Here is a 15,571-nt window from a genome sequence, read left to right on the forward strand (position 1 = left end):
TCATTCATATAGATATATTGTTGCTGTGTTTTCCCATGTTGATTTTGAGTTCCATTTTCCACTGATAAAGTTCTCCTTTCTTCATACTCTGGTTCAGTGTTTGCAAGTGGGGGGGAATATAAGGGTTTCCCGGAAAGAAAGGGTTTTAGTGATCTCAGAAATTCAGGCTGTGAACTCAAGACTATGGTGTATTAGTTTAAGAGGGACCCTTAGCTATTGGTGTCCAGCCCCTGGTGAGGATGACAGCTCCTGGCAGAAGGTTTCATATACATAAGTGTTCAGAGAAAAAATCCTGTCTTTATTTCTACCAAATAAAAAGGTTTACATGCTCCTGAAATGAAAGGAAACCTGTTTTAAAAATATAAATTGTGAAGAAAGCCACCTTACTTTTCACATGAGAGAGTTCACCCTTTCTAGTACCTGAAGCTTATATCTGCCAAATTTCTACTCAGAAGCAAAATTGTGGCAGGCAGGGAATGTGCCTCCTCATTTTCAATTTGAGGGAACAACATTAAAATATGCCACTAAAATTTTCAAAAGATTTTCCATCAATAGCTTATATGAGCTTTGTGTGTGTTAAGTGCTCTATGTAAAGGGCTGCCAGTGGAACCCATTTGCAGTGCACAACATGAAGTTCCATTGATCATATAAAACTCAGGATCTATGCTTTGTGTTCTTGAGCACCATTTACTGGCTCTTTATTTACTAAATATTTATGTATATAGACATCACTCATTTACAGAGCATTCTTTTAACACTTTGACTGGTTTCTGAGCAGCATATCTCGAGACCAGCCAAAGCCCAAATGTGGAACATAAAGCATAACACAAGCACAAAAGGAGGAACACAAAACAAATTATTCATGAACAAAGTTTAAAATACGATGGGATTCCTTCCTTTAGTGTACATAAGTTTTTATTAAAAAAAATCATGTTCATGCTTCTTGATTGCTTCTGCAACTAAGATTCAACAATAAAAATGAAGGGATATCAAATCTGTATGAAACATAGAAAACTATGAGCTTGAAATGATGGCATCCCTAGAAAGGAGACAATGGCTATACAGAGCCCAGCTGCAGCATTTTTTTTCCCTACATAAATAGGGCACAGGTAGGAGCTGCTCTCTTCTGCTAGTTCTCTGCCCGTCTCTTCCTCACCAGTAGTCAACCTCAGGAGAACAAAGGGCCAAGAGAAAAGAGGTCTGTGTAATGGTGAGTGGCAGGACATAGGGACTCTGGAGAGGAGCCAGCAGGAGAATGGGCATAAACTGGGACCCAGATGTTGCTTAAAAACTGATGGCATGATCTGGCTCTTTATGTGCTTTGCCGCTGCTAAAATCATTATCACTTTCTCCCGAGCTTCTGCTCTGATACCCATGCTTCTTTGTAGAAGGCTTTTATTTATTTATTTGCTATATCCCGTGGTGAGGTTTGGCTACCCCTCTTTACGGGGGATCCAATCTAAGTTGCTCCGAAACAGATCTGCCTATCTATCCTGAGACTAAAACACAGGCTTTTTTTAGCATAATTGGAGGATTATACCTTAGTTATTACAGAATATCTGATTGATTGGCTACAATCTATAATACTGAAGGTATGACATTATCCTCTCCCCATAATGCTATTGTTTGCCAGTTCAGCTAAGTTATGGTTTCACCAGGGACTATTTCTGTGCTTTGTTTCACTTAACCGTCTTAACCGTCCAAGTGCGTTATTGATTTCATTTCTAAACTGCAGTTTTGCAAAATACAATAACTAGACAAATTTATGTTTATTATAAAAATAACACAATAAGCAGACATGACTTCCCATTACTTACATTGAATTAGTTTATACATAACATAAACACATACATAACCATATAGCTGTATTTATATTAGATTTGAATTCAAAAGGAATGATTTGGAAGAAAACAGTTTTAAGGGTTAAAAGTCATCCTGAAGATCTCAAGTATCTTTATGTACATAGATGCATAGAAATTAAGGGCAGACCTTTAGTCTGACCTTCTGTATAACCAACATAATGCATTAAGCCTCAGAACTCCCCTGAATGATACAGTGGTTGCCATTACAATGGCCAATATTTGCTATCAGCTACAATTCACTGGTGTCTGTGTTTTCTATTCTTAATATAAGGTAAAACTGCTAACTGCAAATGTTGACTTTTTATGGCCATCACTGTAGGTTAGCCTTATAATATCCATTTTTGAACCAAAGTTATTTTATCTCTGCCTTATTGGCAGGACACACAGTTCAGTGCTGAAAAAAATATCTTTTAATTGTAGCAATGCTTCTAAAGAAGATGATTTTTTTTCAGTTCACTGTAAAATGCCTATTTCTTGTATTCATTGTATAATACTATGAAAGGATGTATATATGCAACAGAAGACAAATAGAATGAGTGAGAGAGAAGATGCATTAAAAGGTATTCATTTCTGAAATTAAAGGAGTTACCTCATGAGTGGAAGTGTGAATTTATGTTCATACCAAAAAAAATTACAGGACAACTCCTTTACCATATGGAGAAAGGAAGTATCAGACAATGAGAGACTGCAAAACATAAATAAATAGCCTGCAATAATTTTCTCTCAGTTTTGTTGTTGGATTAGTATGCACCTGTGTCTTTTTGTAATACTTTCATTTTCCCCTTTATATTTCAAATATTTGGGGGAAATGCATTGGAATAGAATGAAAGAAATAAAGGTGAGGAGTAAATGGGGTGTATGTTTGTAAAAAATCCAGGCTGTTTCTTTAGGCAAGATGCAGAAAGATACTGCATTAGAAGCTGTCAAAATGTGTCTTTTTATTTCTTCTTTCTATCACACCATATGTTGTCTGCATTGGATCCTAAGTGCTGAAATCCAAAGCAAGCATCTGTTGTGAAATTACTCAATTCATTAGTCATGAGACTGGGAGATGTGCGGTACGTACACCAGAGACATTTAAGAGTTTCTAATGATGTAGATCAAACAAGATTCCTGTTCTACCTTACTTAGAGAGTTAATGTAAAATAGTTATTTTAAGTGTGTCTAGCAGTTTAGTAGCTAACTTTGTTCTACAAATCTGGAAGTCTCCTACAAGGATAGTAGTGGAAATTCTGTAAAGAGAAATGAGATTGCTGTGGTGATTCATGGACCTTCATGATGTTTAGGTTACCTCTGAAACACATCTGGTTCTTGCTTTGAAAAACTGGACAACCAAAACACAGAGATTTGTGTTGATTAGAGTTATTTATATGTGGCAGGAATCTCTAGTTAGGACCGGTGTTGCCAGTTTCAGTGGCTGGAGCCATCTTTGGTCATAGCAGTGAGCTAATCACCAAGTGTATGCCTTATTTATTAACACATTATCCTTCAATATTCATGTTGTAATGGCTGCCAGGCCAAAGAAAAGTACTGTCAGTTTTAAAGAATAAAAGTATAAGTCCCAGAAAACAGTGGCATTTTTGACACTTTCAAAACACAGTAGTTCTATTTTGATATATCAATCTTCAAAGAAGGGACTTAGACCAGAGACTAAGCACCAACTGAGCATCTGGCCTGATAGATCTACAGATGTGACCAAATCTAAACCCTGTGAGAACAGATGACATGTTGATAGCATGGGCATGTCTATGCTAATGTTTGTGTTAAGCTTCTGAGCATTCCCCATAGTTGCTAAATTAGTTCAAACCCTGATAGGAGTGTTCTCGAAGTTAGTGAAAGAGCTGTACCTTCTCTTCAACCCAATGCTTACTCAATTGTAATGTTCACAGGATAATTAGTGTTGGCTTCTAGCTCTTTGTGCAAATAGGCTGTCAATTTACCCTGGAGAGAGTATCAGCCTATGGAATTAAATAGATAACAGATTTGTTCCAATAGTGTTAGATTATTCAGGAAACCCAAATTGTAAGTGAGGTAAAAATCTAGCTGTGCCACCAAGTATCTGATATAGAAAGAGATCAAAGGGTTAAAAAATCTCTTAAATTAAGGACTATGGGGTCATCAAAATTCCTTATTTACATTGCCCCGCCCCTAATTTTAATACACCCTTAGAAGCTGATGCCAACATTTCCACACATGAGTGTCTAAGGTTACAGACTTCAATCCATACTTAGCCACATAGAAGTCGCTGGGAGCTGTATCCATGCAGCACCTCTGAAAATCAGTCCCTTTATATGAAGTGCTTAAACGTGGATTGAGATGCCTAACTTTAAGAACCTCCTTTTGAACATTTTGGCTTTGGGTATTTTGATAATATAAAGTAATTTTCCTAGCAAAGGGAATTATGAAGGAATCTAATGTAATTGGAGACTCATTGTATCAGAGAATCTTTTAGTAAAAGAGGAACTAAACTGAAAATGTGTGTACTCACAAGGTTTTACTAGAATACGTGATAACCTGATACAAACTTCTAAACAATTACAATATTGCATGTATCAGAATAACTGGCTACAATAGGCTCTGATTCATTTCATTCTCACATATTATTTGTAAAATTAAACACACCTTTTAGTCATAGCCTGCTGTCTTCAACTTGCTATTTATAGACATTATTAGTGTACTGAAAGAGCTTGATATTTCCCCCCTCAATCTTAAAACATTGCTGACAGAATCAAATGAAAGATGGTTTCACAAGTATGCACATTTTGACTTTGATGGATTCCTACCAGAAATGAAAGTGTTTGCAATTTATCAAAAATTTAAGATTCTGTATCATTGACCAGGTTGCTATAGATTCTCTTCTGAGAATTAGTACTTTTGTGAGGAGGCCAACATTGCATGGACATTGATGTAAAACAGAACAGAAATAAGACTGGTGATTTCAGTGTATCACTTGACCAGCTTCAAAAGATAGGCAAAAGTGTACATTACTATTAGGCATTTTTAAAAAAAAAACAGATAATGAACTGGCAGTTAAGCTGTAGAGTTACATAAGATTTTGAGAGAAATGCAGGCTTTGACTTGAATTCTGAGTGATCAAGGTTTACTTATGATCCTTAGTGGGCTGTGTCAATTTGGTAATGAAACCAGGAACCAATTAGTATTGAGTGTTGTTTCAGGTTTGTAATGAAAGCTTTACCCTATTCTTTTGATTCCACTCCTCCTGCTCAGGTATTCTCATGCATATTTGTGGATTAAAATTGATTATCTCTTCACATTTGAAAAATGCAGGTTTTAGGTCTTACATTTGTGACTTAAATGTTCTGCTGTGGGTTAGATAGATATGTGTTGGTGGTGCTGATGAGGTTGATACAATGGATGTGGAAAATTAGTTGTAGATAGAGGTGGTATAATGTTGTGTAATCACATTGACTATTTCCAAACAGTCTCTTTCCATCATTTATTTGTTGTCACTAATTGGTTTATTTGGCAGCTATAATTTACTATTACTCTAAGTCAATAGTACACAGCCACAGGTTGGTTTTAACTTTTTGAGAATCTTCAAAACAATAGCTTTATCCCTTTTTTTCCTATTACACTTCAGAACCATTTGTTGAAGCATGATGAGTTTATCATTATTATTTATTGGCATTGCAGTATCTCTTAAATGTCCCAGTCATGGACCAGGGCCACACTGTGAACAGAACAAAAAGATGGTATCTGCCTTATTTGTTGGATGCTGGTTTAGTATGTCACTTATTTTTGTAATGTTAATGATCAAGTCAACATTTACAGAGTGGGTTCCAGAACATTATATACTTACCTGTTGATCTTGCACTGAATGTGCTACAAGAACAGTCATGCACAAAGATTAAAAGCCTCATTTTAAAACAGTTCTAACTCAGTAGGCTAATCCAGATTTGCATCAATGTTACTGCTGATTTCTACCAGTGTAACTGAGATCAGAATCCGGCCCTAATTCAGTATTCAGAATTCCCACTGCGCTTATAGTTTGTCACACATGAAACTGTTGCCTGAATAGAAGCTAATCTTCATACACAGAGATCAACAAAAGGAGACTTCATTCAACATAACCACAGGACAGCAAGTCCTCCACCCTGTGTACAAAAATGTATATTGTCACAATAAGAAGATATTATTTTATCTGCAAGATACAATTCTGTCTAAATAGATTTATCCAATCATGTCCGTCATCCTCATTATGCCAACAGACAGTGCTGACCATGCCATGCAGGCATTTTTTTCCCTCTCAGAAGCCTCCAAAATCCATATAGCCTTACTGTTTCAAAGGTTTTTGTTAGGTCAGTAAAGACTTTCTTGTTCCCTCCATTTTTCCAATTGCATTTGCTGAGCAAACAAGATCATTTTAATAGTGCTGTGTTCTAATTGACAATTGCACTGTGATTCTGGTATGTTGTCTGTACTGATTCTGTCTATATAATGTTATTCATTAGTCTCTTGACAAGAACTTTTCTAACATTGGCTCCACTTCAGCAAAGTTCTTAATCATCTACTTAATTTAAGAACCTGAGTAATCCCAACCTTTGTAAGCAAAGTACTTCAGCATACATTTGACTTTAAGCAGGTGGGTAGTCTCAAAGTTAAGCACATACTGAAATGCTTTGATGAACAGGGATAAGACTACTCATATGCTTAAAGTTCCACATGTGCTAAAGTGCTTTTCTGTACGAAGGCTTCTATTTATTATAATTTGTAATAGAGAAGCACCGACCAGCCCCCAACAAAATCAGAACCCCCCAACCTCGCCCTTTGCTTGAAGTAAAAGATCTTGCCTGCCCCAAAGAGCTAATCTAAATAGAAAAGACAGGCAAACGGTTGTAGGAATATGATTATCCCAGTATTTACAGATAGGGAACTGAGGCACAGAGAGATTAAGTGACTTTCCCATGGTCACAAATTGTGTCTGTAGCAAAAGTGGGAGTTGAACCCAGACCTAGTGAATCCCAGGCCCATCCTTCCATTCTAATATTTTCAAAATCTATTTTTTAATAGTGTGGGCATCTCTTAGCTTTTGCAATACTATTTCTATTTTCCAGATATTGCAGAGAAATGAAGTTAGATTACACATTCAGCCATTACACATTCTTACATTTTAGTAGGTTTTCCATCTGGCACAGATCTACCATTTTTCACTATTGCCAAGATTTTCAAACTTCTTTATGATTAGGAAGTTGGCTGTTCTGCATTAGCTGGTGTTTCACATAAGCAAAAAGTGTTCTTTGTAATGACTGATTTATGATTAAGGTGGCTGTTGAAATGTTTCCACCATCAGCACATAATGAATAATTTGTCGGTAAGCAATTCACTTCCATTCACAGTGGTGCAACTATCATCTTTGCTGGACTGAAGACAGTTTTGAGTGCTTCATGGAACTTTAGTGTTTCTTGTTAGTCGACATGGGACCGTAGGTCATCTGCTGTCTTTTACCCCACCAGTTATACACAACAAAGCTCAGTTAGGTCTGTGTTTCAAAGTTCTCTGTAGGTATGACTATTATGGGCAGATTAGTGGTCACAAAGGACATATGATTGCCCTTTCCATAAAAAGGTGTAGCCACTGCCAAGCTCAGTGAGGATTATCCTCTTGTGCTGTACCAGAATATGTTTCACTAAAGGCAGTGTTGTAGCATGCAGGTGCTTCCACTCTTAGAGCAATCCTTCATTTGATCTGTTCATTGTTTGTCAGCTTAATTTAAGTCTAGAGTTAGAATGTTTCAAGTAGTAACAATAATACTGTATTTAATTCATATTATTAATAAATTATTATATTCAATTTTTAACAACTTTGCTAATTTGTCAAAACTGAAATTTTGCACAGTGAAGTATCAGTTTTAATGAATTTCTCTACTTGGAAAACTGTAGAAATAATCTCGAAATTTAAGATATAGTACAATAAAAAAAATAACATAAAAATTAAAAGTTTCAAAATAATCCAATCTAAACATTTTAATTGACCCAAACTGAAGCAAAAAGGATGCTTTGTTCTGATCCAGGAAGAGAGAAATTTCCCAAATTTCAAAACTTGTCATAGGATAGAAAAACTATTTTATGCCTGGCTCTAGTCTTGAATTACTTTCCCTGCAGTTTATTGACTAGGATAAATAGGAATAAGATTTCTTACATGTCATGTTTCTTTGGAACATCTCCAATTGTAGTCAGCCAGTGCACCATTACTAGAGAAGCTGGGTCAGGGAAAGTAACAAAATGGAAAAAGGATAAGGCTCCAGTTCTGCAAAGGAGTTCATGCGAATGATGTCCCTTTGACTTCTTAGGGTTCCAATCTTCTGAAAAGGGTCTCTCCCTGCAGATTCCTCTGCAGGATAAAATCTAACCTTCTGCACTAATATCTACTGTATAGGAAGCTAAATATCGGATAGCACACTTCGACATTATCTTGGTGGCTAGACGAGCACCAGACTTGCAAACAGAGCACAGGGTTTGACACAAGTATGCTAGGCACAATTTTCAATCTAAGGAACATAAATTGGTTGCCCAAATATCCCTTGCATATTTATCAGGCATATAGAGACCTGGATACAACTTTTAAACATTTAATGTTAGGATTTAGGCACCAAACATGGGCATCCAGGTTTAAAAACTGGGCCCAGGACACAGTTGGGAAAAAAACAAAACCACAATTCAATAAACATAAAATGTTGATACATAAATATATATAGACAGAAATATAGAGCCATAGTACTTATTTGCCCAAAACAATTAGAGTTGTGATAAATTGGAGAGGGTTCAGAGTAGAGCCACAAGAATAATTAAGGGATTAGAAAACATGTTGTGATAGGTTCCCCGGCGTGCAACCTGGAACTGGGGTACTGCTGAGCCCTCTCTTACCAACCTGGGTTCCCTCTCACACTGATGCTGTGACAAGCTGCAAATCCCTCCCAGTACTGCACTTACACAGACATCCACAGGCAGGGACATACTCAAATGAGTTACATGAATGTTTTAGCGATCCACTCATGAACCAACTATAGAGAGGTGCCAGCCAATTCCCCACAGCTCCCCAACCTAGGATCGCAGAGCTGTACCATCTTGCCCAGGTCAGAAGCCTGATCTGTATAAGTTGATTGCCCAGTCCACCCCTCTCTCAATGTGGAAAGGAAATGCACCAGCTCTTGTTCCTGAGCAGATTTCCCATGCACTTCAAGCAAAACCCATTGTTTTAGGTAAAAATATTAAAACAGATTTATTAACTTTAGAAAGGTAGATTTTAAGTGATTATAAGTAGTAAGCTTACAGATCAAAGTTGGTTACCTAAGAAATAAAAAGTAAAATTGCAATTTGAGTTCTATAAACTAGACAGGATTCAAATCAAGCAGTGTCTCACTCTGATGGTATAGTTCCTTAATACACAAGCTGGAATTCTCCTTTCCAGCCTGGGACCACCTCCCTTTGTTCTCCAGACATGTTTCCAGGTGTTGAGTTGTGCGGGGGAGAGGAGCCAAATGATGATGTCACTTCCCCTCTTTTATAGTTCCTTCCAGTTTGCTGGAAACATCTATGCTTATGACCCTTGTTTACATGCTCCCTATGAGAAGCCTTCATTGTATAGATCCTGTGATAGTTCTTAGTAGTGTGGATTCCCCTTAATGGATCATCAACACTGTCTGGATTCTCCATTGTTGTACCTGAAAGGCTAGCTGGGGGTGTTTCCAACGTTACAACATATTTCAGTAACACACACATAGAAAAACTTCATAATTTCCCATACAATGATATCACAATATTCAATAAAGCAAGACTTCTGAAATGTTACCTTACAAGGCATACTGTGTACAAAACACATAATTATACAACCATGGTGAATATGGGGGTGCCAGGGTGTTGCTTTGTGGTACAGAGTGTCATACATGCCTTGTAGTGATAGACTGAGCTCCTGGAGGCTCTTTAGCTTAAAAAATAGAAGGTTAAGGAGTAACTTGATTATTGTCTAGAAGTATCTACAAAGGGAACAAATATTTAATAAAGGTCTCTTCAATGTAGCAGAGAAAGGTGTAACATGATTCAATGGCTGGAAGTTGAATCTAGACAAATTTAGATGGGAGGTAAGGCATACATTTTAATGGTGAGAGTAATTACCCATTTGGAACAATTTACCAACGGTGGTGGATTCTCCATCACTGATCATTTTTAAAGCAAGATTGGATGTTTTTCTAAAAGCTCTGCTCTAGGAATTATTTTGGGGAAGTTCTATGGCCTGTGTTATACAGGAGGTCAGACTGGATAAGCACAATGGTCCCTTCTGGCCTTGGAATCTATGAATAACTGACTTTTCAGAAAAATCAAGAAATAATCATTTGTGTTTGTACAAAAACAGATTTTTTGGCAAATAAAAAAAACAAATTTTTTTTTGTTTCTTTTTTGGGAATTTTAAACAAAAGCAAGGGAAAAGAAGGGATAAATTAAAAATAAGTAGTGCTCCCAATAGCTCAGTGGCTAGGGGTACTCTTGTGAGCGACCTAAGTCTGAATCATCACTCTGGAGGAAAGACTTGAATCTAGGTCTGATCAGAACAGCTTGAGAGGGCTCAGTCCCAGAATAACCAATAGCCTTGTGGTTAGGGCACTTGCCTGGAGGGTGGAAACCTGGGTTCATGTCCCTGCTCCAGTTTTGAACTTGGGTCTCCCATATCCAGGAAAGTATGCTGGCTCTTGTTCCTCTTCTTTTGTGAATAGCACCTAAATCCTCTTGTGAATCTAGTCTGAAAAATCAAAAGGATTCATTTGGACATTTCCAAAAAATAATTTCCTGTTTTGTTTCAACTGAAACATTTAGCCAAAATCAACTCAAATTCACAACACGTTTTGGTTTATTTGAATCTGTTGTTGGTTTTTTTTTGTTTTTTGGGGGGGTGTTTTTGGTGACAAACAAGAATTTTGTCTGAAAAACGTCTGTCAGCTCTAATAATCACAGGTTTCAGAGTAGCAGCCGTGTTAGTCTGTATTCGCAAAAAGAAAAGGAGTACTTGTGGCACCTTAGAGACTAACAAATTTATTAGAGCATAAGCTTTCGTGAGCTACAGCTCACTTCATCGGATGCATCCGATGAAGTGAGCTGTAGCTCACGAAAGCTTATGCTCTAATAAATTTGTTAGTCTCTAAGGTGCCACAAGTACTCCTTTTCTGTCAGCTCTAAGTACAACATCAGCTTCTGAATTGCAATGTGGGTGTCCAGTGCGTTGCTAAATTTACTAGCTGTTTGTCAGTTCTGCCAGTCTTCCTCTGGTGCTGTCAGCAAAAAGTTTTATTTTTCAAAGAGTTATTTTGTCCTTTCCCCTGACCCTCTGCCTCAATCTCGCACTGCTCAAGTGTAATCTAGCAGAAGATTCATGCAAAAGAGTGGGGAATGTGTCTGCTAAAGAGACATCTTTTAAGCTCTGGGCCTGTCCACATACACATTTTTTTTCTCATGGTGAGTTCTGCTGCAGCTGATGTGGAGGCTGTTCCTTAGTTCCACATATCACCCCTGTCATCACCTTCCTTCTCCCCCACACACAGCAACTTAGATCTTTCAGGTAAATGATGTCAGCAACACTGGGGCTTCAAACTAATGCCATAACATTCTACTGCAGCTGAGATGCCGGAAAGCAGGTGAACAGACCAACAGAGAAGGGGTTAAAGTAATATATTTGTATTGGATACCAACCTTCCAGTCACGGGGGAATTGTTCCCCTTTCACTAGAGTCCTTCTGTCTCTTTGCATTACTTTTGGTGCCATATAACACTTTAAAAGCTCCCTGGCTGATGGATGTGGCCAGAGGCTGAGATCTGCTGGGAGAACCATAATGTATTGAGTAGAGCCTCCTCAGTAAAGGACAGTGGTATAGCTGTTAAATTGAATATGGAATGATTTTTAGCTGTCCTGGAGCTTTTTTCTATCACTGCTTATTTTCAGCTCTATTTTGGGACTGGGGATTTGGAGATGACATGTGGATTTCTGTTTGGATGACCCATGGTTGTTGAGATTTTTGTCATCCAAACTAGGCAAAAACTCAGCAACTGTAGAGCAAAAGAGGCACGTGGAGCTGCAGCCCTGGAACTGAATTACTGATTAACACAATGCTGTATACTATATGTTCATTTAAAAGGGAAGCACAAAAAGTCATCTGAACTGTTAGTTAAATAAAGCTGTTAAAAGAAATGAATTTGGTGTGTACCAATATGGAGAGCATATGCAGAGCTGTAGTATGATGGAATCCTTTCTTATGGCTGGTGTCAATAAAAGGCAACAAATAAAAAGTAGGTTAGATGTTTGAGAGAGTACTAAAGTTTGACAATCAATAATTTTCCTTTGTTACCGTAGAATATTCAGTTCTAGAGACCAAAAAGGAAATGTCTTTCATAAATTTTGAAAGTATCTTATTAAAACCAATTGTTTGGGTCAGGCTTGTGCCCTTTTTCCCTGTACTGCAAATATCAAACTTTAATCTTTTCTGAAAATAAAGATCAAGCAGACACTTTAACTAAATACCTTTTCGCTGCACTTTAATATCCCATTTTATTAATATCTGTGTATGTCTTTGTTTGCTCTTTAAGTCTTGCAATGAGTTAGGTGTGGTGGTGATGGTTTTGGGGGGAGGGAAGAAGAGAAAATACCCTTTATGATTAGGATATGTAGGTTTTTTCTACTTTCTTTTGTTCTCAAAGCTTGTTACATTTCCCTAATCTCCCAGTTATGTGTCTTTTATATTGAGAATGGAGCCTATATCTAAAAAATAATAACTGCATCATGATTACTGAAAAGAATAACATTATGCACAAGGAAAAATAACTGTAGACATTGTTTGAACATGAGAAAATATATCCAGTAAGGTAGCTTGCAGTGTCTTCTTTACTAAAGGTCGTGTTGCAGCATTTTTATTTTTATTTTTTACAGCAGAAGTCTTCACTGAAATCAGTGAAGACTTCTGCTTAAAAATCAATGGCACACTATGGCTCTAACAAAGTGGTAAATTCATGATGATATAAATTGCATTTTGTTTTTTAAGATTTAAAATTCACCTGTCTTCAATCCTGGAAGAAATTTACTGGATGCTTGAGAAACTGTATTTTGTCTTAGAACATTATATATAGAACTGTTGAACACCCTATCTTTGCTGTCCACAAGATCTCCATCGGAATCTCAGTCTTGCTGGTATTGTAAATACTGTACATGATGGTTGCAGGTGTAAGTTAGGCAGAAAACAACTCTGCTTCCTTGCCATGAAAATAAGCAGTGTCCCATATAAAATAGAATGATTGCCTTTGCTGGCCATCAGCAGCATGCAATGAAGAAGGAGCAGTCGCATCAGCCCAGGATGGAGAGATGCCAAACAGACATACCTGGGCCCCATGAAAATGCCAAGGGACTAGTCGTGACAATTGCACCAGCATAGCATCATCATCATAGCAAGAAACATTTGCTGCCTATGAATCCTTAGCTGTGCAAGCTTAAAATTCACTTTCCATGAACGTTTGTTCAGGCATACTTCATTTGCTTGAATGTTAGTGGAAATCCAACACAATGGGGCTGTGCGCAGACAGATTGTGATATTTACTTAATTCTAAAATCCAAAGTTGCTGCATTGACTCCAGTGCAGATTCTGTGGATTTTCACCAGTGAAACTGAGAACAACATTTTATCTGTTGAGACCTGAGTTCACTTACAAGAGAGCTAGCTTTTGTTGGGGATGGTATGGCATGAGTTAAAATGTATGGGTCTGATCCAAAGTCAAATCAAGTACATGGGAATCTTTAGATTGAGTTTAATAGGCTTTGGATCAGGCCATATGTAGGTGATGTAGGTGCTAATTTTCACCATTTCTATCCCCCTGAATTTGGTGCAAAGATTCCTGTGGTAACTGTGCTCAGACTTTCGTTGGTTTGAATTTGATTTATATTTTTTTAAAATATTGCAACTGCTTATTTTGCATCCTTCTACCATTGCCATTTTAAAAACTGCTGACAATGAATCAAAGGATTTCATAAATACAAAAATAATAGAGAGGGAGAGAGAACATCGCTGTAATTACACATTTTTTCATCAGTCATATGAAATATTCTGCACTTGGGTTCACACTTTAATGTGTTAATAGGACTCACTGAGGCAAGCACACAGACAGACAATATGATTTTACATTGTTGGCATCTGGCTGCTACAAGGGTCACTACAATTATAATAGTTCCCTTGATGTGATAGTTCTGTCTCAGCCACATAGTTACTGTGCTGATTTATTTTTTAATCTGTAGGTTTGGTATATGTCAGTGTAAATGCGTATCAGTGTCTTGCATTACCAATTTTGTGTGTGTGCAGCTTTGCAGTTTTCCCCATTGGCTGTTCTTTTGCTATTTTTCCCCTATTACTGTATTATTTATTATTATTATTTTATTTTACTATGGTATAAGTTAAGGACCCAGCCCACTCCTGAACTGCAACATCCCTGACATTTAACACTAGGCCTGTTCTGAGAAGAGATCACCAGTCACTACACATGCATTCTGAAGCAGTGGATTTATTTTATTCCTCTATATTGGCAACGTTTACTTTTCATCCTTTTTAGTTCCTGTGGAATTCACACACTTTCATCTCTCTGAGAATAAGGTTCAATGCAAAGCTGTCTGTGTATAGCTCCAGTTATGGTAAGAAAGGGGAAATGTTTTCCAAGGCTTATGTTTTGTGGCAGAGATTAAAAAAGGTACAGCATCCCGCCTCTTGATAATTTGGTCCACTATACTTTAGTATTTTCTGCATGAATCAGGAGTAAATATATTAGAAATCAATGAGGTGTAACAATTCTATTTGATAACTAGGCCAAAAAGAGCACTTGTCTTCAGACAGACACAAAAGTAATACTAAACAGAGTAAGAATGAACCATTCCTACAGTCACTGTGCAGTATCCTACAGCAACTCAATGCTATCAGCAAAATAGTACTAGTTTTTTAAACTCTGCGTCTTGATCCTTTTTCTCTGTCTCAAGAAACTAACTAGGTGTGAGAACTTCAATGTAATTTTACTTAATTTAATGTTGCCATGTAAATCTCTTTTATAGGTCCCTTTAGATGGAATTTAATGCGGCAAAAACCTTGTCATCAGAAGGATTAATGTCTGCATTAGCATTTCTGCAATAAAATCCGAAGCTAAGTGGTGCAGGCCACAGCCACCTCAAACCTGGATTCTACAGCTCTACATTAAGTGCTGGAGTTTTTATTACTTGCTGTAGGGAAACCTTTGCCAATGCTTACAAGGAACTGTTTATCCCTGCTTCTCTGGGTCCTGTTTGATGGAGGTCTCCTAACACCACTGCATCCACAACTACAACAGACTTTAGAAGAACAGCCAAGAGAAAATGTTGTCACAATGCCAGGGAGGAGGTCATCCGCCCAGCGGGTCAAACGAGGCTGGGTATGGAATCAATTTTTTGTGCTGGAGGAATATATGGGCTCTGAACCCCAGTATGTGGGAAAGGTAAATTTTTACTTTTTCTTTAAATGCTAAAGTGACAGACAGATAGTAATATAAGCTATAAATATGTACGTTTTAGACAGGATGCATTTTCTTCATCCTTCCCCCCCCACCTCCCATAAAGTTAAACTGAGTCTTCTGGTGTTATATTTTATGTATCTATCTGGTGGATCATACAAAATATGAATGGAAAACTGTGCTTAAATTAAATTGAA

General features: G+C 37.3%; 1 protein-coding gene across 2 annotated transcripts in view; it reads left to right on the forward strand.

The window, feature by feature from the left end:
- CDH12 (cadherin 12) overlaps window positions 1–15,571 on the forward strand; it is an 867,135-nt gene that overhangs the window by 630,338 nt on the left and 221,226 nt on the right. For both annotated transcript variants that reach the window (XM_038389732.2, XM_043508440.1), the window contains one exon: window positions 14,944–15,359. In XM_038389732.2, coding sequence (XP_038245660.1) covers window positions 15,129–15,359 — 231 coding nt within the window. In that variant the 5' untranslated portion in view covers window positions 14,944–15,128. The remainder of the gene's footprint in view (window positions 1–14,943; window positions 15,360–15,571) is intronic.

Source organism: Dermochelys coriacea, chromosome 2 (genome assembly GCF_009764565.3).
Source record: "Dermochelys coriacea isolate rDerCor1 chromosome 2, rDerCor1.pri.v4, whole genome shotgun sequence".
Classification (NCBI taxonomy): Eukaryota; Metazoa; Chordata; order Testudines; family Dermochelyidae; genus Dermochelys; species Dermochelys coriacea.